At 37.4% G+C, this 24,844-nt stretch overlaps 1 protein-coding gene across 3 annotated transcripts; it reads left to right on the forward strand.

Annotated features, from left to right (window-relative positions):
• The first annotated feature begins 1,343 nt into the window (after positions 1–1,343).
• On the forward strand, positions 1,344–23,091 carry LOC103453531 (myosin-6-like). 3 transcript variants are annotated; one of them, XR_011575118.1, is made up of 40 exons: positions 1,344–1,841; positions 2,975–3,103; positions 3,550–3,693; positions 3,969–4,114; positions 4,199–4,355; positions 4,523–4,581; positions 4,782–4,941; positions 5,332–5,481; positions 5,554–5,690; positions 5,798–5,944; positions 6,046–6,147; positions 6,629–6,686; positions 6,784–6,885; positions 7,005–7,042; positions 7,176–7,302; positions 7,421–7,591; positions 7,694–7,825; positions 7,920–8,029; positions 9,295–9,355; positions 9,671–9,848; positions 9,943–10,148; positions 10,529–10,648; positions 11,363–11,461; positions 16,307–16,561; positions 18,205–18,344; positions 18,482–18,596; positions 18,684–18,704; positions 18,792–18,866; positions 19,007–19,177; positions 19,662–19,796; positions 19,902–20,084; positions 20,572–20,703; positions 20,783–20,853; positions 21,009–21,108; positions 21,260–21,316; positions 22,005–22,061; positions 22,216–22,296; positions 22,385–22,467; positions 22,553–22,781; positions 22,880–23,091. XR_011575118.1 is itself a non-coding variant. In XM_008393067.3 (39 exons), the coding sequence occupies exons 1-39, from the start codon at positions 1,839–1,841 to the stop codon at positions 22,665–22,667; spliced, it is 4,527 nt and encodes a 1,508-aa protein (XP_008391289.3). In that variant the 5' UTR covers positions 1,344–1,838; the 3' UTR covers positions 22,668–23,091. The 3 variants fall into 3 exon arrangements, 2 of the variants coding, with proteins under 2 accessions (XP_008391289.3, XP_070667325.1); XM_008393067.3 differs by having other exon boundaries at positions 22,553–23,091; XM_070811224.1 differs by having other exon boundaries at positions 1,347–1,841; positions 2,323–3,103; positions 22,553–23,091.
• Positions 23,092–24,844: the final 1,753 nt, after the last annotated feature.

The raw sequence follows: 24,844 nt of genomic DNA on the forward strand, positions 1-24,844 counted from the left end.
AATCGGATCTAAGACATCTCACTTACAAATGAAGAAGAATATCATTAGGACTACATAACTTTGTTTGTAAAGTGTAATATGAACATTGTGTATTGTGATGAGAAATAAATTACTTTCTTTGTAAAGTGTACTGCTACCAGTGGAAGAAATTATAACGGAGATGATGATGGTGGTGGGGAGTAAGACAAGGGACTTAATGATGGAGGCAATGTGCAAGAATGTGATGGAGTTACATACTTGAGCCCATTTATCGGCGAAGATGTCTTTACTCATGTCATCCAAGATTAGTGTAGAGAAGCGGGTTAGGCATTGATGCAGTTGGAAGTACTAGGCTGATGCATTCTTTATGGTTTAGTTTTTTTCTTTATGGTATTAGTTTAATTCAATAAGACTTGTGTTGCTTTCATGATGAAAGTTTCAATTATGTTGTGTATAATTTATCCATTCTAATGAGATGCTTAATTGTATTACTTGTCATTAAAAAGAAATTTTTCTTCTCACATATCACATACTTATTTTTACATAGTATTTAATCATTAATTCTTAATTCATACATATGACATTCCCTAAAGCATAATTTTAAATTTTCACATTTTTGAGCAATTTTCCATAATTTCCATCGTAGGCAAACAATATCGATTTCTATACGTCCATAAATATTTTCACAAATTTGCATATTGATATTTTCATTGGTACATATATTTTAAATACTGAAAATAACAAGTTCGCAACCGATTTAGTCCCTACATTTTTCGTGTAAATGTATCTTTGTTCAAAACTTGGATTAGGACCATTTATAACTAATTTTATCAAATTTGTAATTTGGACAATATAGGCAAACTCTCGAACCCGCCCATGCCTAAACCTAATTTTGTTAGAAATTAAGTATGTCATAAATATAGCAATTAGACCTCAATTTTTTCACCAATTTCATCCCTATCATATGATAAAATGTAAAATACACATACTTTAGTGAGTATATATTTTCAGAAAGCTAAGAATAAGAAAAATGACGTCTCAAATGAAATGTAGATGAGAAGTCATCTTGTAAGAACTTACTTGAGCTTACACACTCTTATTAAACACACGCTATATTTATTTATTATTTTCTCTAGAGAAAACATGCTTGAAACCATTTGGATACAAAATAAAATTTCTAACTATTTGTAATTAACGTACAATGCTGTGTGGTCATAAATACTTCATACAAAAGCAGTAGTTCCACAAGGTTGGGGAAAGGGGCACTGATCGGAATTAAATGACCAAGCCAAGGTTAATATGGTAACTTCATATTTAATGTTGAGTTACGCGTTCATGTTGTTAGGCATTTGGCAGACAGAAGCGAAACAGAGGCCGAGAGCGAGCGAGATAGAGAGAGAAGGCGAGGAGAGAGAGGGAGAGAGGGCCAACGGCGAGGAAGAGAGAGTGCAGAAGGGAAGCGCGAGCGAGAAAGAAAATCAGAGGGAAAATAGTTGCAGAGGATCTTCTTCTTTCTCGTTCAGGGAGGATAAAAGGTCCGCCATTGTTACCCCTCTGCAACAACATTTCCCATTTGAGACACCTTCTTCCATTTCCTCCTCATACACCTGATACAGTTTTATCACCGCGATTTCCGTACAGTCGGAGCGACATTGTCGTCCTCTTACGTGTGCTGCTGCAGCTCCGAAATTTGAAAAACCGATAATTTGGGCACACATTGGTGGATTTTCTTCGTACGGTTCCCTCTGAAGTGAAGAATCCATGGTTTTTTCGGCATTGGGTCGTGGCCGTTGCTGAGGGATTCTAGGGTTTTGGGAGCTCGGCCTCGGATCTGAATCTAATCAGATTTTTCGTCCGCAATGGTATCTTTCTCCCATTTTCTTGGTCACCAAGTTTTTGAATTTTCTCTCTATAATAATTTAAATTTTGAACAATTTACTGCTTTTGCAATTTAATTTCTTAATCCTAGGTCAATGCATTGATGTTTTCTGAATGCGACTTGATTCTCGCTCAGTTAAGCTGAAATGGGCGTTATTTTGTTGCTTCAGTGAGCTAACGTGGGGTAGGAACTGTTTGATTATAGTTTATGGCAGTTAAAATTTCAGAAATGTTTGTTATTTTATCGTGGTAAACCAAAATTAAGATATGTACATTGTTCAAGTTCATATTTTTTAGTAAATGTATTGAAATTAGCTGTTTTTCTGAGTAATTTAGAGTAAACTAGGAGAGGAGATAGTCGGGCTGGAAATATTTTACTGAAGGATTGGCTTTTCGCCATGATAACGCTACTAGCTTTTCTCGACATAATTGGCGTAAAAGAGAGCTGCATTGTTGCCATTGCAGGAGTTCGGATTGCATTAACCTACCAGCCATGAAGCAAAGGTTAATGCAAGCGGTCAAAAATCTCAGTCATGAAGTGAAGTTGATGCAAGCCAGAATTGTGACATTATGACACTAAATGGATGTCTGGCTTGAAACACTAATGCTACTCCCTAGCATGCTTCATGTGTCCTAAGGCAGTGCCTTATTGATTCATTTGGATGGAATATTTATCAATAAGAAAAATAAAATATTGAGTCTCTTTTTACAACATATTTAGTGGTTCACTCATTCTTACCTTGACAATTGAAAAGATTATGATTCTAAAAGATCTTCTAAAACTGTAAGTCCACCTTTTATCCATATGCATGGATGCTATCGATGCTACACCAGAAGTGCATCCAGCATTTAGATTTCCTGGATAAGGCGTGTGATGCTTTCTTCAATTGGAATGCGATTCTTAAGTATCTCAAATGCAATGTATGCTAAATGAGGAACACGTCACAGTTTTGTTGTAGAATCTTATTTTGAGTTCAGAATTATAAGTGTATCATAATCTTGCTGTCTAATCCTTGATATTCAAGTCTGATGTGTATCGATTTCTTGGTGATTTTAAAATTAAAGATCTGGCTTGCTCTTTCTTATGGACGTGCTGATTATTTCATTGTCCACACAGGCTGCCAATGTCAATTTGGCAGTAGGATCTCATGTTTGGGTCGAGGATTCTGAGAAAGCCTGGATTGATGGCGAAGTTGTAGGAGTCAATGATGAAGAGATTGAAATAAACTGTACATCAGGGAAGACGGTCAGTGCTGCTTTTGTTTTCCAAATCTTATTGAGCCTTGCTTCTGCTTTTGTTAGCTGTATAATAGCTAACACACCAAAAAAGTGTAAATGAAGAAGTATCACTTAGAGGACTTAAAAGACCTATCATGTTTGTAGGAAAAATGATACCGAATAATGTTAAAAGTACTTACTAGATTGGTAGAATGTTTTAGGGTCATAATATATCCACTTCAAATCAAATAATGTTCTCTGTTGATTGAATAATGACACAATTTTCATTTGATTGCATGTATTTCCTGTTCCTCATTTTACGTTTCCTTTGACACAGACAGAGCCATCATATTTATTGCATACACACACACACACACACACACACACACGCATGAAAACTAGTGACTGATCATCCTTGTGTATTATTGAATATCATGATCATCTCATCGACTATTTTTTCCCCTTTTGTTGTAGGTTACAGCCAAAGCATCCAGTGTCTACCCAAAGGATCCTGAATTTCCTCAATGTGGTGTAGATGATATGACTAAGTTGGCTTATCTGCATGAACCAGGGGTTTTGCAGAATTTAAAAAGTAGATACTGTGTAAACGAAATATATGTGAGTACTACCCAAACATACCCCCGCTTGGTTGACTGATTGGTAGATTTATTTTAGTTTAAATCCTTTTGACCTCAAATATATGTGAATTCCTTAAGGTCATCTATGTCATTTATTTGCCAAAAAATGCATTCTCTTCACCTCTCAGCTATGGTTTTTAAACATGGATAATCGATTAACTTTTTGTGCACAGTCAATACTGTGATTGACAATTTCATTTTCAAAGTTATAACTTTGATTGCAGACAGAGCTAAACTCCGTAGTTGTGTTTCCAGACTTATACAGGAAGTATATTGATAGCTGTGAATCCCTTCCGGAGACTACCTCATTTATATGATAATCATATGATGGAACAGTATAAAGGTGTGGCTTTAGGTGAGCTGAGCCCACACCCTTTTGCTATTGCTGATGCTGCCTATAGGTACTTCGTTGAACTTTGCCATTGGCTTCACCTTTTGACTGTGTAGTGCAACTTAAATAAATTTTTATTTATTTTTTAATGCAGACAGATGATTAACGAGGGAATAAGCCAGGCAATTTTGGTCAGTGGGGAAAGTGGAGCCGGGAAAACAGAGAGTACAAAGATGCTTATGCGTTATCTTGCCTATATGGGTGGAAGAGCTGTATCTGAGGGGCGGTCTGTGGAACAGCAAGTCTTGGAGGTAACAAGTTTATGATGTTCTTACGCATCCAGTTGGAACTAGCATTACAGTTCTATTTTTGTTGTCGTCTGAGATGTCTATTATTCATGACTTTTCTTTGGGAAGTGACTTGCGCTAGTAAAAAAATCCATTTCTTCACTTATTTTTTATGTTATTATTATTGGCAGTCTAACCCTGTTCTTGAAGCATTTGGTAATGCAAAGACTGTCCGAAACAATAATTCCAGGTGGGAACCTTTTTCCTTTTTCTTCTACCAGGATTACTAGTAAAAATTATTTTTTATAAGTATGATGGTATGTCTAATCTGATGGGATATCTAATCTTACAGTGGAAGGTTATTATTGAGAGCAGTTTGTATATCTTTCTGTTGTATCTTCTAGTCAATTGGGTTAATTTCCGCTCTGATTGAGCTTAACATAACTGCAGTCGTTTTGGTAAGTTCGTGGAGATTCAGTTTGATCAAACAGGGAGAATCTCAGGAGCTGCCATTAGAACTTATTTATTGGAGCGATCCAGAGTTTGTCAAGTATCTGATCCAGAGAGAAATTACCATTGCTTTTATATGCTCTGTTCTGCACCTCCAGAGGTGAAATGATCTCCTATACACATACAATGTATTCTTCATATGGTCTGGTTCTATAATAGAAAGCCATGATTAATTGTTCTTTGGCTAAAAAGTAAATACTTAGAATTAGAAAAAAACCAGAAAATCACTGGATAATATAGATCCTAATTGTATTAACTAAGTTATCCTACTGCTCAGTGCTCATTATTCCAAAATTGATATGGATTTCTAGTTTGTTACTAGCTGTTTGGTGCGTTCATGTGAACTTTTTGTTGCTGGTAGTGTCACTCCGAGTCATTTAGAGTGGGAGTTTAGTTCGAAATTAACCTAAGAACAGTTCATTATCAAAATGACATAACTAGTTCTTCATATAAATTTAACATTTGCATGTTTTTTTGTGCTCACATTCAGGATGTTGAGAAGTACAAATTGGGAAATCCGAGAACATTTCATTATTTAAATCAGTCCAACTGCTATGAGCTGGATGGGGTGGACGATTCAGAGGAGTATCTCACAACTAGGAAAGCTATGGATGTGGTTGGGATAAGTTCTGAGGAGCAGGTATGTCACTGGATTGCTTATGAACATTAAATATTCTATCAAATATTTTGACTTTTGTTCTGCTTTTTTTAGGATGGAATATTTCGAGTTGTAGCTGCAATACTTCATTTAGGCAACGTTAACTTTGCAAAGGGGAATGAATCTGATTCTTCTGAACCCAAGGATGATAACTCTCGGTTCCATCTCAAAACTGCTGCTGAACTTTTCATGTTTGTGTCCATTACTTTATATGTTTTTTTTTTTGGTAAATATCCACATGTGGTTTTTGATGTTTTCATAAGTAAATGGCTGAGCTTTTGTCTACAATCTATGTTAGGTGTGATGAGCAATCTCTTGAAGATTCTCTGTGCAAACGTGTGATGGTGACCCGTGATGAGACCATAAAGAAAAGCTTAGATCCAGATTCCGCAGCCATCAGTAGAGATGCATTGGCCAAAATTGTTTATTCAAGGTTATTTGATTGGTAGGTTTAGGAATATACTAGTTAGTTCATCATTCAGCAAAAAAATTTCTGCATTGATATAATCTTAATGTTTTCCTAATGTGGTGAACTAATTGCCCCAGGCTTGTGAACAAGATAAACAACACTATTGGTCAGGATCCTGATTCAAAATATTTGATTGGAGTTCTGGATATTTATGGATTCGAGAGTTTCAAGACAAACAGGTGCTTAACTGGTATGCTTTTATTTCATCGTTTAAAAGGTTAAATTATTGCAGAGGACCGCATCGATTCCTTCTGTTTTTTGGATTGGGATCTTGATCGAGAAAGTTCTCCCTTTGTGGCTGTATGATGCCATTTAAATCCAGAGATTTTTTGTCCTTTACGCCAAAATCCTGAACAATGTTTGAAGTGTTTTATTCGTACAGTCACATCTGGTTCAGAAAACTTTCAGCTGATATCACAGCCTTTGCTTCTAATAATGTTCTAAGTGTTTTATTCGTGCTATCACATCTGGTTCAGAAAGCTTTAAACTAATATCACGGCCTTTTCTTCTATGTGTTATCCACTCATGCAAAAATTAACTGCCCACACATTTCTGTGACAGCTCTGTTCTTTATCACTTCTTAGGTTGGCCTGGTTGCTTTTTTTATAGTCTTGAGTTCACTTCTCGTGTTTAATTTCAAAACTGTTAACTGGTGTGCAGCTTTGAGCAATTTTGTATCAATTTGACAAATGAAAAATTGCAGCAGCATTTCAACCAGGTGTGGGAATGGATACATAATAAGTATTCTTTGGTATTCTTGTATCCTCCAGACTACTCTCATTTACTCAATTAAGTGTCAACATTCTGCTTGACAGCATGTGTTCAAGATGGAGCAAGAAGAATATACTAAAGAAGAAATTGATTGGAGTTACATAGAGTTCATCGATAATCAGGATGTTCTTGATCTCATTGAAAAGGTATGCCAGTTTTCAATAATTTTAATTAAGGTCTGCTCATTTCTTTGAATTAAACATATTATTTTATTTGCTTGCAATATCGTGTTTTGTTTTTCTGATATATGCTTTTATTATTTCAGAAGCCCGGTGGCATCATTGCTCTTCTGGATGAGGCTTGGTATGCACTGGAATATAAAAATTAATACGATACCCCCTCCCCCCTCCTTAGTACCAACTTGTTGACTATTTACTAGGAAGTATTTTGATCTATTTCTTGTGATTTGGTGACAAGCTTATGTTATTCTTTGTAGTATGTTCCCGAGATCAACCCATGAAACATTTTCACAGAAGCTTTATCAAACTTTTAAAGACCATAAACGTTTTAACAAGCCAAAATTGTCGCCTACCGACTTTACCATTTGCCATTATGCCGGTGATGTAAGTTTTGAATTCAACCCTAACCTCTTGTACAAACTGCATCAGACTAATCAAATCCTACCATGGAGAAGTTATCAACTTGCTTGATATTTATGTCGTTGGAAAATTTGGTTTTCAGGTTACTTATCAAACAGAGTTCTTCCTGGATAAGAACAAAGATTATGTTGTTGCAGAGCATCAAGCACTCCTTAGTGCCTCCAAATGCCCTTTTGTTTCAGGCTTGTTCCCTCCTTTACCCGAAGAATCTGCCAAACAATCAAAGTTCTCATCAATAGGTTCTCGATTCAAGGTCCCTTTCTGTTCCAAATTTCTAATTAAGCTTATGCTCACTGATCAGTTAAATTTTGTTTATGTTCCTTTTGTTTTTATTCTTTGTCGTCTTCTTGAACAGCAACAACTGCAATCATTGCTTGAAACGCTAAGTGCCATTGAGCCTCACTACATACGCTGTGTAAAGCCAAATAATCAACTCAAACCTGCCATATTTGAAAATAGCGCTGTTTTACAGCAGCTTTGCTGTGGGGTAAGCATATTGTGTAGTCCCAAAAAGAAAAAAAATCTTACCAGTTACGTCTTGCACAATAATGCAACCTGAATTGTTATGTATCTAATCCCAGGGAGTAATGGAGGCCATTCGGATTAGTTGTGCTGGATATCCAACTAGAAAGACCTTTGGAGAATTTACAAGTCGTTTTAAAATTCTGGCACCTGAGGTTCTAAATGGAAGGTAGTTTCATCAAATTCTCTGAACATCAATTAATCTCTCTCTCTCTCTCTCTATATATATATATGTGTGTGTGTGTGTGTGTGTGTGTGTGTATTCTTGATTTCATGCATTTGTAAGTGGGCTATATATATGTATATGTATATTCTTTGCTTTCATGCATCTGTAAGGTAATCTAGACTCTGGGCTTTTCTGTAATGCTTTGATGCATGTAGCTGTCTATTGGTGACTAGAATTTATCCCACAATTCCCAACCTGCATTAATGGACTATCGATCTATCTATCTATCTATCTATTTATCTTTCTGGCACATCATTGATGTCTCCACCAATTGATCCCATTGACTACGTGTTGTAGTTAACACAATGAAATGAATGCACTGTATGTGCACTGTTGAGAGTTGTCACACATCGGTGAGGGACAAGGTTTGCTATGTGCTTATATGGTCTTGGGCTACTCTCCATATTGCCAATTGGTTTTATGGTGGAACCTCAATTTCATCATGGTATCAGAGTGGGTTGTCCTCCTGTGAAGCCAAACAACCACACGCGCTCCACGTCACCCAGTTGTTGTCCATGTGTACGCTTGAAAATCCGCCACACGTGCGGGGGCGTGTTGAGAGTTGTCCCACATCAGTGAGGGACAAGGTTTGCTATGTGCTTATATGGTCTTGGGTTACTCTCCATATTGCCAATTGGTTTTATGGTGGAACCTCAATTTCATCACGCACTACCCATTTAGAACTTCGTGGGTGTCCTGCAACAGTTGATTGCATTGACCGCACAATGAACTCAACATGATTAATGTTCTATATATTTGCTACAAAGATTTATGCAACACACTGCTACAACTATGTATCTATGTTGTTGTCTGTTTTTCATTTTTATGGGTGTGTTTTGATGTTGTACAAGAGTAATGGACTACATATGCAGCACAAACTATAACAGTTTTATGGCTGCGGGAAAACAAGTTTTTTGAAAACTATATTGGGATAGAGGAGGAGTTGCAAGGGAAAGTTAGTTTTGAATCATCACTTTGGGCTTCAATATATTTGGAATTTCAACATTTATCTTGTCTAGAAGCTCTCACTAGTTGGAAAACAACTGATCTGTGATACTCTAATATCTTTGGACTTAAGGTCCTGTTTTATGGAGAAAATTCTATTGTTTTGTAGGCTAGTTTTCATGGTTGTTTTTTTTAGTGTCAGGATTTCTTCTTCTTGTTTTTATGTAAAACTTCTGTTAACTTTCTTAATTCATTATTTTCAGCGTTGATGAGGTCACTGCATGCAAGAAGCTATTACAAAAGGTCAACCTCAAGGGATATCAGGTATTTCAAACAGTTCTGTTTCTTTCACACCGTTATCTGGAGCTAAAGTTAGATGTTATCATATTTCTTTAAATGGTTAAATGATTAAGTGGGAACTCATTATATTTCCACTCCAGTAGTTGTTTATCTGCATACATTTGCTTAAAATGGATGGCAGTTTTTCTTGTCACATAAGACCGAGCTACTGCACTACAATTGGAAAATCTACTTTTTCAGGAGTCAAGCTGCTTTGTATCACCGATCATTACATGATCCTGACCTATAATCTTTTGTAGGGTTAACAAGGCCAATATTTCTGATATGTTCCTGTTGCAGGTTGGGAAAACAAAAGTGTTCCTCAGGGCTGGTCAAATGGCAGAACTAGATGCATATAGAAGTGAGGTATTGGGAAGATCGGCTAGTGTTATCCAGAGAAAAGTTCGCTCCTACCTATGTCGCAAAAAATTTGTCTTGTTGCGGTTGTCTGCCATCCAAATCCAAGGCTTATGTAGAGGTAAGGAAGAATTTTCACCTTGTACTTCTTGGAGATTTGTTGCCTTGTAGCCCAAGATCTGTTACTAAAACTTTTGTTTTCTGACTGATTGCAGGACAAGTTGCACGCCACCGATATGAAAACATGAGAAGGGAAGCTGCTTCTGTGATTATCCAGAAATATGGTCGCTCGTATCTTTCTAGGAATGGTTATAAAAACTTGTGCTCTTCAGCTGTGTCTATTCAAATTGGTATGCGCGGGTTGGCTGCTCGTAAGGAGCTTAGTTCCAGGAAGAAAACAAGGGCTGCAACTGTGATACAGGTGAAGATTACATTTCTTTTTTAGTATAGCAATGATTTCTGATATTTTCGGGGTTTCTTCATTTGCTGAATATCTGAATACAATTTCTTTTTCTTGTACAATATAAGGAAATGTGTTATAAAAAAGCTTTAAGCTTATCAAAACGAATAAATTTTATTGATTTGTTTTATATCCCAAATTCATGTGATAGAGAAGAGAAATCCCTATTGAGAGAGAGGCTATCAAAAGAGAAAACCAAACGTACCAGATCCTGATCCGGAAATTTATATTTTAGGTTTTCTTTAGTTTATGGCCGGTCGTTGTAGTTGTCTGTTGGTTTTATTTTGTAATCTCTTTTATGCTTTTATTGTTTTACCCATTGATTCAGAATATTATTACAGAGTCATTGCCGGAAACACTTAGGACATGCTCATTATTTGAGGATGAAGAATGCAGCTATTGCCATACAATGTGGTTGGAGACGAGTAGTTGCTCGTAGAGAGTTGCGGAGGCTAAAGATGGTGATACCTTCTTTCTTTCTTCTGAATTTTTCAGTGCTTGATTTCCTCTTACTCTTTTGACGCCTTGTCTTACTTTTGTGGGTCTACTTGTTAATTTCGTTTCCATATGTTGCAATCTGGCCTGTATTTTCTCATGGTGTCTTGTGCTTTATAAATTTCTATGTTATTTGTCTTTAAGAGAGCAACTTTTGTCTTGCCTATGTTTTCTTTAGCCAAGTTCTATTTTTCTACTGTTTAATTCTCAACCTAAAACACCTCAAGATCTTGACTCAGTTTCTGTTCTTCTTTGGCCTTGTTCGGAACACAATGTAATTCATATTTCAGTTCATTTGGTGGTTTGAGTCCACAACTTTGTTATATATACATTTATATTTTGTGTTTGAAATAACAAAGTGCTAGAACTCTATTGAAAAGGCTAAAAAAACTGGCGATTTCTTTAACAAGAAGAAAAAAAGCTAAATATGTCTGATCTGGTTTTAGGGACTTCCTTTATCTTGTGTAAGTGATGGGTTCCACCATCTAGAAGACGCATACTAAAAAATAGTATCAATAAATGAAAATCATGGTCAAGTCTGCTCCATTAAACCAGCCCGAACTCTCCCTCTCTGGTATCATATTTGAAATTTTGTTCCAAACCAATGTACAGTGGTTTCAAACAGAGTGTACATGCAAAATGAGCATTATATTTTTTAATTAACTTTTCCTTTTCTGCAGGCTGCTAAGGAAACTGGTGCTCTCCAAGAAGCCAAAAATAAGTTGGAAAAGGAAGTTGAAGAGCTAACCTGGCGCCTGCAACTGGAGAAGCGAATGAGGGTAATGATCCCTATCTTCTCTGTAATATGTTAATGCATAGTATCCTACATAGCTACGTTGACTGCAATCATGTAATCAATATTTGAAGGATATGCCAATCAGCTGAGGTTACCCACAAAAAAAACTTTGGTGATATGATTTCCTGGTGAATACTCCAATCTTTTCCACTTGATAAAGTTTTCCTCATGTACGTTCCTTTGAAATGTTTGATCTAAGGTTGTAAGCCTGCAAAAGCATTCTGTATGTAGGCTGAAGAAGAATTGTCTTTTAATGTTTTCTGCTCGGAGTTCTCTATGAAATTTGGTTGATGCAGTAACAACTTTTTAGTTAGAAAAAAAAGTATACTCTTCGAAAGGATTTGTACTAAACCATCTTTCCAAGTCTAACAACAAAGCCTACAACAACAACAACAACAAAGCCTTTTCCCACTAAGTGGGGTCGGCTATATGAATCCTAGAACGCCCTTGCGCTCGGTTTTGTGTCATGTCCTCCGTTAGATCCAAGTACTCAAGTCTTTTCTTAGGGTCTCTTCCAAAGTTTTCCTAGGTCTTCCTCTACCCCTTCGGCCCTGAACCTCTGTCCCGTAGTCACATTTTCGAACCGGAGCGTCAGTAGGCCTTCTTTGCACATGTCCAAACCACCGGAACCGATTTTCTCTCATATTTCCTTCAATTTTGGCTACTCCTACTTTACCTCGGATATCCTCATTCCCAATCTTATCCTTTCTCGTGTGCCCATACATCCCACGAAGCATCCTCATCTCCGCTACACCCATTTTGTGTACGTGTTGATGCTTCACTGCCCAACATTCTGTGCCATACAACATCGCTGGCCTTATTGCCGTCCTATAAAATTTTCCCTTGAGCTTCAGTGGCCTACGACGGTCACACAACACGCCGGATGCACTCTTACACTTCATCCATCCAGCTTGTATTCTATGGTTGAGATCTCCATCTAATTCTCCGTTCTCTTGCAAGATAGATCCTAGGTAGCGAAAACGGTCACTTTTTGTGATCTTCGCTAGATTGCTCCGGTCATTAGTGTGGATAAGTATATAAATGGATAGAGATAGGAAAGCAAACACAAGATGTACGTGGTTCACCCAGATTCGCTACGTCCACGGAATATGGGAGTTCTCATTAATTGTGAAGGGTTTACACAAGTACATAGGTTCAAGCTCTCCTTTAGTGAGTACAAGTGAATGATTTAGTACAAATGACATTAGGAAATATTGTGGGAGAATGATCTCGTAACCACGAAACTTCTAAGTACCGGAGTGTGGTATCGTCTTGACTTGCTTTATCTGTCTCATAGGTAGATGTGGCATCTTCTCTGAAAGTACTCTTCCTCCATCCAGGGGTGGTATCTGTAACTGGTGGAGATGCACAAGGTAATGTATCAATTTCACTTGAAGCTTACTTGTAGTTTCAGGCTTGGTCAAGCGCGATACAAACCATGTAGTAGGAGTCCCCCAAGTCGCCGGGCTAGGGGATCTGCTGAAAGAGATGACAGACAAGGTAAGCAATCAGAGCTCCGGCTGATTGTTCACATTCTCCCTATCTTGCAGGCAGCATGAAGGATAAAGAGGAGAAAAATGAGAAGAGATGATATGGGATACTTTTGCTTTTAAAGAAGTAACTTTCCACAGGCTTATTCTTGAACCGGGCTGGAGGGTTTTCTGGTTTCCTCCAGAGTATAAGGCCGACTGAAGAATTTGAGGGTCAAAACAAGTCCATCAAATCTAGAGTACGTTCGACCCTGTTGATATGGGAGACTTTTGCTTTTGACAGAGTAGTGGATGTATCGGCAAGTGTGCTGTTACGCTTGTCTCCACATGCTTCCTTGTATCCTTCTCACTTGCCCTATCTGTTCCTCAGGCAGATGCGGTATCTTCCCTGGAAGCATAAGATGTTGAAGATGAGTACTCGAGAGCAATGCCAGGTAAGTAATCAGGTAAGGGGTTCCAGGCAGTCAGTTCCTGGCTGGAAGCTTGATTCCAAGTGCTGACTGATTGCTCTCTTTCTCCTTGTCTTGTAGGTAAGAACAAGGCCAAAGGAAAAGACAGGGAAAAAGCATGATATGGGATACTCTTGCTTTTAACCCTGATGATATGAGATATTCTTGCTCTAGTATAGCTTGTTTACAGAGGTATTATCGGGGGGAAAGAAAGCTGAATATTTCGAAAGGCTTCGTTGGGAGTGCCCTCTCAGATAAGAGAAAGGGTTGAGCATTTTTGCAGGTCTGCCTGTCCGTTAGGGATGGAGGTCGACATATATAGGAGTCTCCCTAACATCAAGTAATAATGCTATTCCTTTACCCTGCTTGGTCATATCACGGTTGTGGGAGCTGCCAGCTTCACATGTTTTAACTCTGTCAGAGCACTTTGAAAAAGTGGTCTGTGGTATCTGGAAAGCTGATGTTGCGTGTGAAGATTACAGACAAGCTTTATCCAAGGAGATCCAGCTCTTGAAGTTGGGAAAGTGGTGTCTCTTCGGTTTTCGAACAAGCAATCCTGTCGGGGATCTGGCTCTCGAGATTCGGAGAACGATGCCTCTTCGATTTTTGAGAAAGCAATCCTGCTGGGGGTCTGGCTCTCGAGATTCGGAGAGCGGTGTCTCTTCGATTTTTGAGAAAGTAATCATGTTACACACAGGGACTTTCCAATTATCCAGCAGTGGTACTGTTCCTTTACCCTCTCTTCGATTTTTGAGAAAGTAATCATGTTGGGAGTCTGGCTCTCGAGATTCGGAGGGCGGTGCCTCTTCGATTTTGGAGCAAGCAATCCTGTTGGGAGTGTTTTCTCGAATGTGAGTAAAGGTTGGACATGTTTGCTAGTCTACCTTGCCACGAAGCACAGAGGTTGACACACCGGGACTTTCCAATTATCTAGCAGTGGTACTGTTCCTTTACCCTTGTGGGTAATAATATGGTAGGTAAACCTTCAAAATTTATGTGTCTAAACTTTGTTAGTGTTGTTTCTTTGCAATTCTTTTACCCTTCTTGGTCAGAGCGATGTAGCGGGAGCTGCAAGCTTCACGTGTCTCAACTTTGTCAGAGAACTTTGGCAAAGTTATCTGTGGTACCCATGAGTTACTGTTGCGTGTGGGAAGTGAGTGATTGAACAGTACGATTCATGTGCTTTCTACTTCGCCAGAAATCTTCGACAGAATGCCCATAATTTCCGCAAAGCTGAGTGTGCGTGTGACAGGTGCTGACAAGGCTGGAAAAGTAGGTGCCTCTTCGATTTCTGAGATCGGCCCTCGTGGTCTCTGAGCAACCCAGCTTTTGAGAAAGCAAGCCTCTTCGATTTCTGAGATCGGCCTTCGTGATCTTTGAGCAGCCCAGCTTTTGAGAAAGCAAACGCCTCTTCGATTTCTGAGATCGACCCTCGTGGTCTCTGAGCAGCCCAGCTTTTGAGAAAGCAAACGCCTCTTCGATTTCTGAGCAGGCGCCTCTTCGATTTCTGAAGCTTCGTCGAGTGCAGATTTTTATAGGGGCTGACATTAAGTTCCAAAGCACACTTGAATATCCACCAGTAGAAGCTCCATTCTTGCACTTCTAAGATCTTGATTTGTCCGACCTCTTCTCTCTTCAACACCTTTGAAAATGTCTGGCCCCTCCGACCGTCGTTTTGACTTGAACCTTGTTGAAGAGGCAGCCCCGCCTTCTCCAGACAACATATGGCGCCCATCCTTCGTCTCCCTTACTGGTCCTCTTACCGTTGGGGATTCCGTGATGAAGAATGATATGACCGCTGCGGTAGTGGCCAGGAACCTTCTCACTCCCAAAGATAACAGACTACTTTCCAAACGGTCTGATGAGTTGGCTGTTAAGGATTCTCTGGCTCTCAGTGTTCAGTGTGCAGGTTCTGTGTCTAATATGGCCCAACGCCTATTTGCTCGAACCCGCCAAGTTGAATCATTGGCGGCTGACGTGATGAGTCTCAAACAGGAGATTAGAGGGCTCAAGCATGAGAATAAATAGTTGCACCGGCTCGCACATGACTATGCTACAAACATGAAGAGGAAGCTTGACCAGATGAAGGAATCTGATGGTCAGGTTTTACTTGATCATCAGAGATTTGTGGGTTTGTTCCAAAGGCATTTATTGCCTTCGTCTTCTGGGGCTGTACCGCATAATGAAGCTCCAAATGATCAACCTCTGATGCCTCCTCCTTCTAGGGTTTTGTCCAGTACTGAGGCTCCGAATGATCCCCCTCCGGTGCCTTCTCTTTCTGGGGCTCTACCGACTGCTGAGACTTCTCCTAAGCAACCTTTGTGAAGGCTCCCTCTTGTTTGTTTATTTTGACTTAAGTATATGTACATATTTGTAACTTATCGGGGATATCAATAAATAAGCTTTCCTTCATTTCAACGTATTGTGTTAAATACACCAAAGCCTTCTTCGCTAAGTTCTTTGAATTTTCTTTTGTTGAAGCTTGTATGTTGAAGCCTACTTGGTTCAAATAATAATCATACTGCAAGAGTCTATCAATAACAAATCTATTTTTATACTCTCTTCTCCTCTCTATTTTATTGTTTATCGTCTCTCAGATTAAGTTTTTTTATCTTCCTATTCTGTAAACCTCTTATATTTGTTCGCATTTCTACCATCAAAAGCCACCAAAGATCATAGGTTCACCATCTTGTGTACTGTCCTATATCATTGGTTCACCATGTACCTTTGGTTTGAATTGTTATTTATACATCCTTTTGGATCCTTCTTGATTAAGGCTCTTAGTTTGACAAGAGGCACAAGAGCAATAAATCTATTTTGACTTCTATATATCAAGTCTGAAAAAAATTATGGTATATGCATAACAAGAGAGGGATTCTTTAAATGCAGGCTGATATGGAAGAGGCCAAAACAAAGGAAAATGCGAAGTTGCAGTCTGCTTTGAAAGAGATGCAACTTGAATTTCAAGAAACTAAATCCCTGCTTATGAAGGAACGTGAGGCTGCAGCAAAAGCATCAGAGGAGGCAGCAAAAGCGGCTGAGGCTGCAGCAAAAGTAGCTGAACAAATGCCAGTCGTACAGGAGATTTCAGTTGTGGATCAGGAAATAGTCAATAAGCTTACTGCCGAAAATGAGCAGCTTAAGGTAAAGGCACTGAAACTCTCATATGCTTTTTGGGTTTTAGTATTTCAGGTATATAAAGTGATTAGTGTTGAAGTTCCTTTCGAGTGCAAATATAAGGATAGTATAGTGGCACAAGTAAGAGTGTCGAACCACAGGGACTGATAAACAACCTAGTAAAATCTTTGACTTTTACATATTAGCATTAGTTAATGACTCCTATGATTTAAAATGGGGGGGGGGGGGTTAAGTAAGTTTGGAAAAGAAATAAAGACAGAAAGAAAATGGAAAATTTAGAACTATCTAAAAATAAACTTAAGACATGAAATCTGACTTAAAATGAGCTAAGTCCTTCCCCTAAACATTCATGAATCAATGAAATGATCTTTTAACTTATCCATTTCAAATGCACAACTAAGATGTTCACATATCTAGCATGGCATTTAACTAGATTGTATGAATCCTCACTTTCTTTGCATGTGAGATGCATGGCATATACATCAAACTTATATTTGTAGGTGCAACCTAGCATGGCATATACTTAGATTTAGCACCTAGAAACTCATTAAGAACAAAGAGGATTATGAACATCACATGAACCCTAGAACATGGCATTTATCCTAGATTTTCATGGAATCACCTTACATGATTATTTCTGAACCTAATCACATGTTGCTAAGGAATGAAAGAAGATATGGCAGTCATCCTTATCATTCTCAACAGAAAGAAAACATAAACAAGGTAGCTAAGCTTGAAAATATGTGCTTGAAACAATTGAAGACAGAAAACTGATTCTAGCTTGCAAATGAAATTGATAAACTAAAATTGCATCATAACATTAATTCAATCATGTCTAGGGCTTCAAAGCAGCCCTAAGTATCCATAACCTAAATTAAAAACATAACAAAATACATAAAAACAAAATACATAAAAAGTTAGGAATGCTAGAACCTAGAAACAGCTCAAGGTGGAGGACTCCTCCTCTTTGATGTTGTGTATCTCCTCTTTTTCTCTTTCAGATTTTGTGTATTTTTCTCCTATTAAAAGGCTTAGGAGTTTTCTAACATCTGACACATTTACATCCTTAAATTGACTCTCATTTATAGCTCATTACAATCAGCTTTTAGTATAGGAGTAAATGAAAACTAGCTGTTATCAGAATTTGTAACTAAACAGCTACTCTTTATTTTGTCATAATTTCTTGTCGAAACCTCCAAATCACAAGCTGTAAAGACCATCAGAAAGAAGACTTCCAGGGCTTTCCAATTGTATATGGCCCATTTTCTAATTTGTTATGAGCATTTCGGGGGAAAGCTCGCAAGTTGGCTGTTCTGCGAGGGCCTTTTCTGGCAGATCTTGGGCAACTTGTGGGCTATGGTCTGGTCTTGGGCGAGTTGGGCTTCAAACTATCCATTCTAGGCTCTTAAAATATTCAAAATAAGATGATTTCTTCAAGCCCTTACTTTCATCCTGAAATACAATATAAACAACAAAATACCTTGTGATGCATAGAGATTTTAAGTCAAAAACCTAAGTAAAAGAGGGCGTAAAAGTATAACTTTATGCACTAAACAATCAGTTTGTGATTGCTTTCAAGTATACAATTGTCTGAGGTTTTTTTGCCTTGTTTCTTTTTTCTTAATGATTTTTAGCTCTGATCTTTGCAGGCCCTGGTGGATTCACTGGAAAAGAAGATTGATGAAACAGAGAAAAAGTTTGAAGAAACAAGCAGGCTTAGTGAACAGCGGCTCAAGCAGGCTACGGAGGCAGAATCGAAGATAATTGATTTGAAGACTGCCATGCAGAGGTTCTTTCTTGACTTCTGTCAAATTGGATTAGGATGCATCACTGATTGTTACTCAATCAATTAATTGAATAGTTGATTTTTATGCTTAATTGTGCTTTGTTATTCTAATATAGTTCACTGCCTGTATCATTCCTCAGGCTAGAAGAAAAACTTTCTGACATAGAAACCGAGGACCATATTTTGCGTCAGCAAGCATTAAAGATGTCAGCTTCTATGAAAATGTCAGAGCATTTGGCTGGAGCACCAGCTCAGGTAGGCTTCCCACAAGAATGTTTGTTTTTTGCATTTGTCCTGCTAAGAACATTTTATTGATTTTTGTTTCTCCCCCTATAATTGCAGCCTTTGGGGAATGGTCATCATGTAAGTGAATAATTTAAATCAAGTGTTGTTTACCATAGCTGTTTATTTGTTGTTCTTTGTACGATCCTAAGGTTTGATTTAATGTAGGAACCACTGAGAACTACACCGTCCAAGAAATTTGGCTCAGAGTCTTTCAGGAGATCCCAAATTGAAAGGCAACATGTATGTATTTGAGAAGCAAGTCATTCTTTCCAATTTTTGAATTTTCTTTTATTTGGTTTTACTCTTATCTATTTTATTTTTTCTTTACTTTATCTCTTGAAGCTTATTCTGCTTCTGTATTATTCATCTATGTGGTGCAGGAGGGTGTAGATACTCTTATGAAATTAGTGACAGGTAATCTTGGATTCAGTGAAGGAAAGCCAGTTGCAGCAATAACAACATACAAATGTCTTCTGCACTGGAGATTATTTGAAGCGGAAAAAACTAGTGTATTTGACCGACTTATTCAGATAATTGGTTCTGCAATTGAGGTAAATTAATATCCACTATAAATTTTTTTTTACTAAAATATTAGAACTGAACCAGTCATCAAAGCAGATAGGGGGTTAGACCCTTTCACAACTCTGTTGCATTGAACTTTTTTTACAAGACTTCTATGCTAACTGATGAGTGTATTTGATCATGAATTCTAATTTGATGGGGGTGCTTTCCCTCAGTGATTTCTTTGGGTTACTATCAATTACTTGAATCTGAATACGAACTGTTGAATTTTGTATAGCACACAGGAAACTCTCTAAAGATGTGTCCACATATTCACGAAGGACCACTATTTATTTAAGTGGTTAACCACATATTTATAGTGGTTAACCAAATCAATAAAATAAAAGCTTTTGAAGCTATCAAGAGAAAACAAGATTAGGTTTTTTTTAAGAAATGCAGGGGTCCAAAGCAATTTGGGACTTTATGCTGCACTGTTTTCAGAACTTGAGTTTGATGACATATGTTTCTTTACAGGACCAGGATAACATTGATCATATGGCTTATTGGCTTTCCAATACATCTACATTGTTGTTCTTGCTCCAGTGGAGCTTAAGAACTGCTCCACGAAAGCCTCCTACCCCCACATCTTTATTTGGAAGGATGACCCAAGTAATGAAATCTATTTTATTCATGTATCATTTTGATTTTTTTTTTTCTGGGTATCTGATTTCTTTCTTCTTGTGCTTGTTGTCATATGATGTTCTTGCTTTGTAGGGCTTCCGATCTTCTTCTGCCAATCTTTCAGTTGGTGCTTCTGATTTAGTACGTCAGGTTGAGGCCAAGTATCCAGCTTTGCTCTTTAAGCAGCAACTTACAGCATATGTGGAAAAGATATATGGAATCGTCCGAGACAATTTGAAGAAGGAATTGTCACTTCATCTTTCTTCTTGCATCCAGGTACAATGAAGTTTGGCATTACACCATTGGAACTTGGCATGAGTTTTTAGCTTAGTTCTTACATTCTTTTAAGTCCTAGGATGGAAAAGTAATTGCTTTCAGCTTTAATTTCTCCTGTTAACTTTTGCTATACTCCTGGGTTCATACCTTCTAGAAGTAAGCATGTGATTTAAATGCTAGTGTGAAGATTACCTCTTGGTCATTTTCATAAATTTTTGCCAAGGGCAGGAAATTTTTACCATATGCTATGTTAACACGGATGGCTTCTATACCGGTTTGGTTAGGTTTGTGATTCATTTTGTTGGTGAGAATGCAAGTTAGGTAACTTGGTTGATGTGTCAAAAATTTGGTTGCCAAGAATTAGCTTTGATTGATGAATCATTGTGGTTAAATATGCTAGAGATCTCTTACATGAAACATTTCAGTTTATTATATTTTATGGTATCATTTAATTAAGTCGGGGTCACGTGTTTCCTTGATGATTCAGGCACCCAAAACGGCAAAAGGTGGTGTTTCAAAATCACCCGAAGGATCAACTGGGAACAGTCCTCGGGCTAATCCTTGGAATAGCATCATCGCAAATCTTAATGGGTTTCTCACTACATTTAAAGAAAATTGTGTAAGCAATATTCATGACACTTTCAAGGTGGTTAGTATCCCTTTGCGACATTTTAATCCAATGAATGACCTTCTTTCAGGTGCCTCCAATTATTGTTCAGAAGATATTTACTCAAATGTTCTCATACATCAATGTACAGATTTTTAATAGGTAAGTACTCTCTTATATTTGTCAATAAATACAACAACAACAACAAAGCCTTTTCCCACTAAGTGGGGTCGGCTATATATTTGTCAATAAATAATACAAAAATTAAATATGACGGGGTTAACTTGTGGCTGATTTATTGCTTGATTCTGCTGCAGCCTTCTTCTTCGTCGAGAGTGCTGCACCTTCAGCAATGGCCAATATGTGAAGAATGGGCTAGCTGAATTGGAGCTATGGTGTAGCCTAGCAAAAGAAGAGGTATTGTTTTAAACTTATCAGCAGCGAAAGGTTAATTTTCAATTTTTTAAAGTCCCTACAATCCTCCCTGCCTTCCATCTTGAAAATAGTTTTGGTTGTTCCGTCATTCTTTCTTTTGATAATTTCTGGTTGACGTTTCATCTCATTGCAGTATGCTGGCTCATCATGGGATGAACTCAAATATGTTAGGCAGGCTGTAGGATTCTTGGTACGTTTCTCGGTTGTGTTGCTTCTGATGGTTCTTGTTGGTAGTTATTGTACAATTCACACCAACTGGTATTTAATATTTATACAAAGACTGGAAATATTAATAACCATTTATTCTTTTTATTAAAAATATAAGGATTATGAAAATAAAAATATTTCTTATTCATCAAGAGGAATATAAGACCAGATAAGGAAGAAATGTGACAATGTTATGAATTTTGTAACTGTTAACATCGTTATACTCAAATACAGCAGATGAAGCAATTGTGTTAACTCTAGAGAGTTAGACATTAATAATGAAATTGGCATGGATTTCCCTTTCTTGCTTATCTCCCATCACAGATTTGTATGAAGTGTTCTGCATTGCTTGTCAACCTGTAGGTTGTATGCATTTGAATTGTTCCAAAGTATCCAAACTTTGATTTTTCATTGTGCAAGTAGCAACATTTCTGACACTCATTTATTTAAGGAATGAAGGATTGCTTTTGTCGAATTTTCTCTATATATTTGAAATTGAAATGTGGAGAAATGTAGTCACCTTATTTCATGATTACGTTTTCCTGTACAAAGATGGTTATTAATTAAATTAATGGGCACGGTACTGAATTCAAATTGGAAATTCATCTGCTAATCTATTTTCATTTGGTTGTTAGCTAGTTCTGAACTGAAGACTTATTTGATCTCTGCAGGTTCTACACCAAAAGTCCAGAATCTCCTATGATGAACTAACAAATGACCTATGCCCTGTAAGTCTCTCTGTGAAACTGGAAGATGAAATGAATTTTTTGTCTGCATCTGGTTGAAGCTGCAGATTCTTGTTAATAGACGTGGGTTCATTTACAAATAAATTTGATTTTCTTGTTTGCACTGTCTCTAGCTCATTTATGCTTCTCTCTTCAGGTCTTGAGTGTTCAACAACTTCATAGAGTATGCACACTATTTTTGGATGATGATTACAACACGCAAAGTGTTTCCCCTGATGTGAGTTGAGAAAACTGAAAATTTGATTGGAAACTGCAAAGCTTAATCCGTAATAGTCTGATATAGTGAAACTACTTTCCTTTTGCAGGTCATTTCCAGCATGAACTTTCTAATGACAGATGACTCCAGCAGTGATGATAGCAGCTCCTTCTTGCTGGATGACAATTCCAGGTTAGGAAGTCTCTTTTTTTTGTTTTATTTCCGTTTATGAATGCTGATGTTGGAAACTTCTACTAACCATGCTTTGTGAATGCAGCATTCCTTTCTCGATTGAAGATATATCTAGTTCCATGCAAGACCAGAGCTATTCAGATGTAAAACCTCCCGCAGAACTTTCGGAGAATCAAGACTTCCAATTTTTACAGGAGTAAGGCAATCACTTCCACAATCTTCCTCTTTGTGGTACACGTTTTTGACAAGGATTTAACCGAAGCTTCAATTCTTTCAACTCCTGTAAATCCGCCCCAAATTTTTCTCCACTTCAGGTGCTTTTCTTCATTGTAACTTCCATTGTCCTGGGTGTGGTATTCTTATTTCCAGTTAGAATTGTAAACTTATATTAGGCTGGTTGGGATGGGTGAAGGGCCAGGATAGGTTTCAGAGTTCGCTTTCATTTTGTAACGGGACATCGAGGCAGCATTCTTTATAGGGATGGTAGCAGGGAAGAACAGTTTGGTGGGTGGAGTTGATCTCAAAACCACTGCTCCTGCCCCGAATCTTCATTTGTACAAAGTGGTAGAATGTATTACGGTACAAGGTAAATATAGTGGATTTGCCTGATTGCTTTGAACAAAACCTGTTGCAGACACATGAATGTGCTTTTAGTGTTTTTAATATGAATGCTTGATATCAATTCCAATGATTGATACCATGAATCCTTAGATTTGAAATCAAGTGTTTTAGAGGACGGAACTCATACAGAATCTAGAAGTTTTGAATTGTAAACTAATTTTTCAGCGTTTTGTTCATATACTATTTCGTTGCACACTTGTTTAGCTATACGTTCTGTTCTGCAATTTTTGACATCATTGCTGCATGTAGCATATAATGTTGCCAATTTTGAGATCACAATGGATAACTAGAGGTGTACAACGGGTCAGGCTAGAACAAGCACTAGTCTAGCAGAGCAATAATACCTTGAAGGATAGACGGTCCCAAAATTCACGTAAAGAGGATTTCTTGCGGGACACGTTTTGTAAACGGCTGCGTTTGACAATTACGAACTTTAAAATAATCAAGTCTATTTAGTACTACGGTCTAGTATTATTTCTCTTCATTTGTAAATGAGAGATTTTAAATATAAATTTTGTAGATGACGAGTTCATACTAATTTGTTTCTCCAACCAGTTTGTTTAGCCACGCTTGGCATCCAACTTGTTTTGGGTAATTCTTAAAAAAGAAGACAAATTTGTGTGTGTTGTAAATATGGATGTCCATTATTTGGTTTGAGTGAATGACATCATGCATGTGTGAGTAATGACATCATGCCTATGTAAGCAATGATGTAATAACCTATTCATTTACCTATATAATGACGGCCAAGGCCACTAGCAACAAAAAGAAAACGGAAGAGTAAAGAAAAATAGTGAGGGTTATCTTTTACTCCTATTATTTCAGATAATGAGAGAAAGTACTGTTGCTGTCCCAAGAATGTAAGCACACTTTGCGAACCTCATAAATATTGTATCTTATTTATTTTATATTCCACTGCACATATATTCTCAATTTCACAACAGTATGGATATGAATATATTATTTTCAGTTGAATTAATTATTCTTATGGGTTGGTTCACCTATTTAATTATTTAGCTTGGCAGCACATGCTTTGGTAGAATTTCTTCAACAAAAGCAATTTGTTGACCAATTTCTGAACCCTAACTCCAAACCTCATGTGATCACATGTGTCCCCATGCAACTCACATCAGATTCTCTCCCACAGAGGGAACAAATCTGACTCCAAATTAAATATACATATTCTGATACCATTTCAGTTATTACAGTTATGGAATTAGTTGCATTTTTTTTATCTGTATATTATAGTATTATTTTCTTAAATAATTAAGAAATTAGCTTAGGGGCATGAAACATGCATGATGATCCGTTTTCTGGTTTATACATGAATCATATGGAATCAATGTTGATACTAATCTGATTTGGACCATTATATTCTTGTACAATTTCATTAATATTTTTTTGGGTTAAACTAAAATTTCATTTATATAATATTAGATTACAAATTTACTATGGAGAGATTAATACTAGTTTTAGGGTTGAAGGGTCAACCTGAGTTTGAACTTGAATGACTGCAATTTTTTTGGTCACGAACTCTACTACGGTGTACTATTTGATTTGGAGGCCAAAAGTACGATGCACATCATTTGATACCGAGTTTCATGAGGAGAAGAATTAGCCTTCCGTCAATGTTAGATACTAAAGTTTCATTTACATAATATTAGATTACAAATTTACAATGTAGAGATTAATACTAGTTTTACGGTTGAAGGGTCAACCTGAGTTTGAACTCTAATGACTCAATTTTTTTGGCCTC

Source organism: Malus domestica, chromosome 13 (genome assembly GCF_042453785.1).
Source record: "Malus domestica chromosome 13, GDT2T_hap1".
NCBI classification, from domain to species: domain Eukaryota; kingdom Viridiplantae; phylum Streptophyta; class Magnoliopsida; order Rosales; family Rosaceae; genus Malus; species Malus domestica.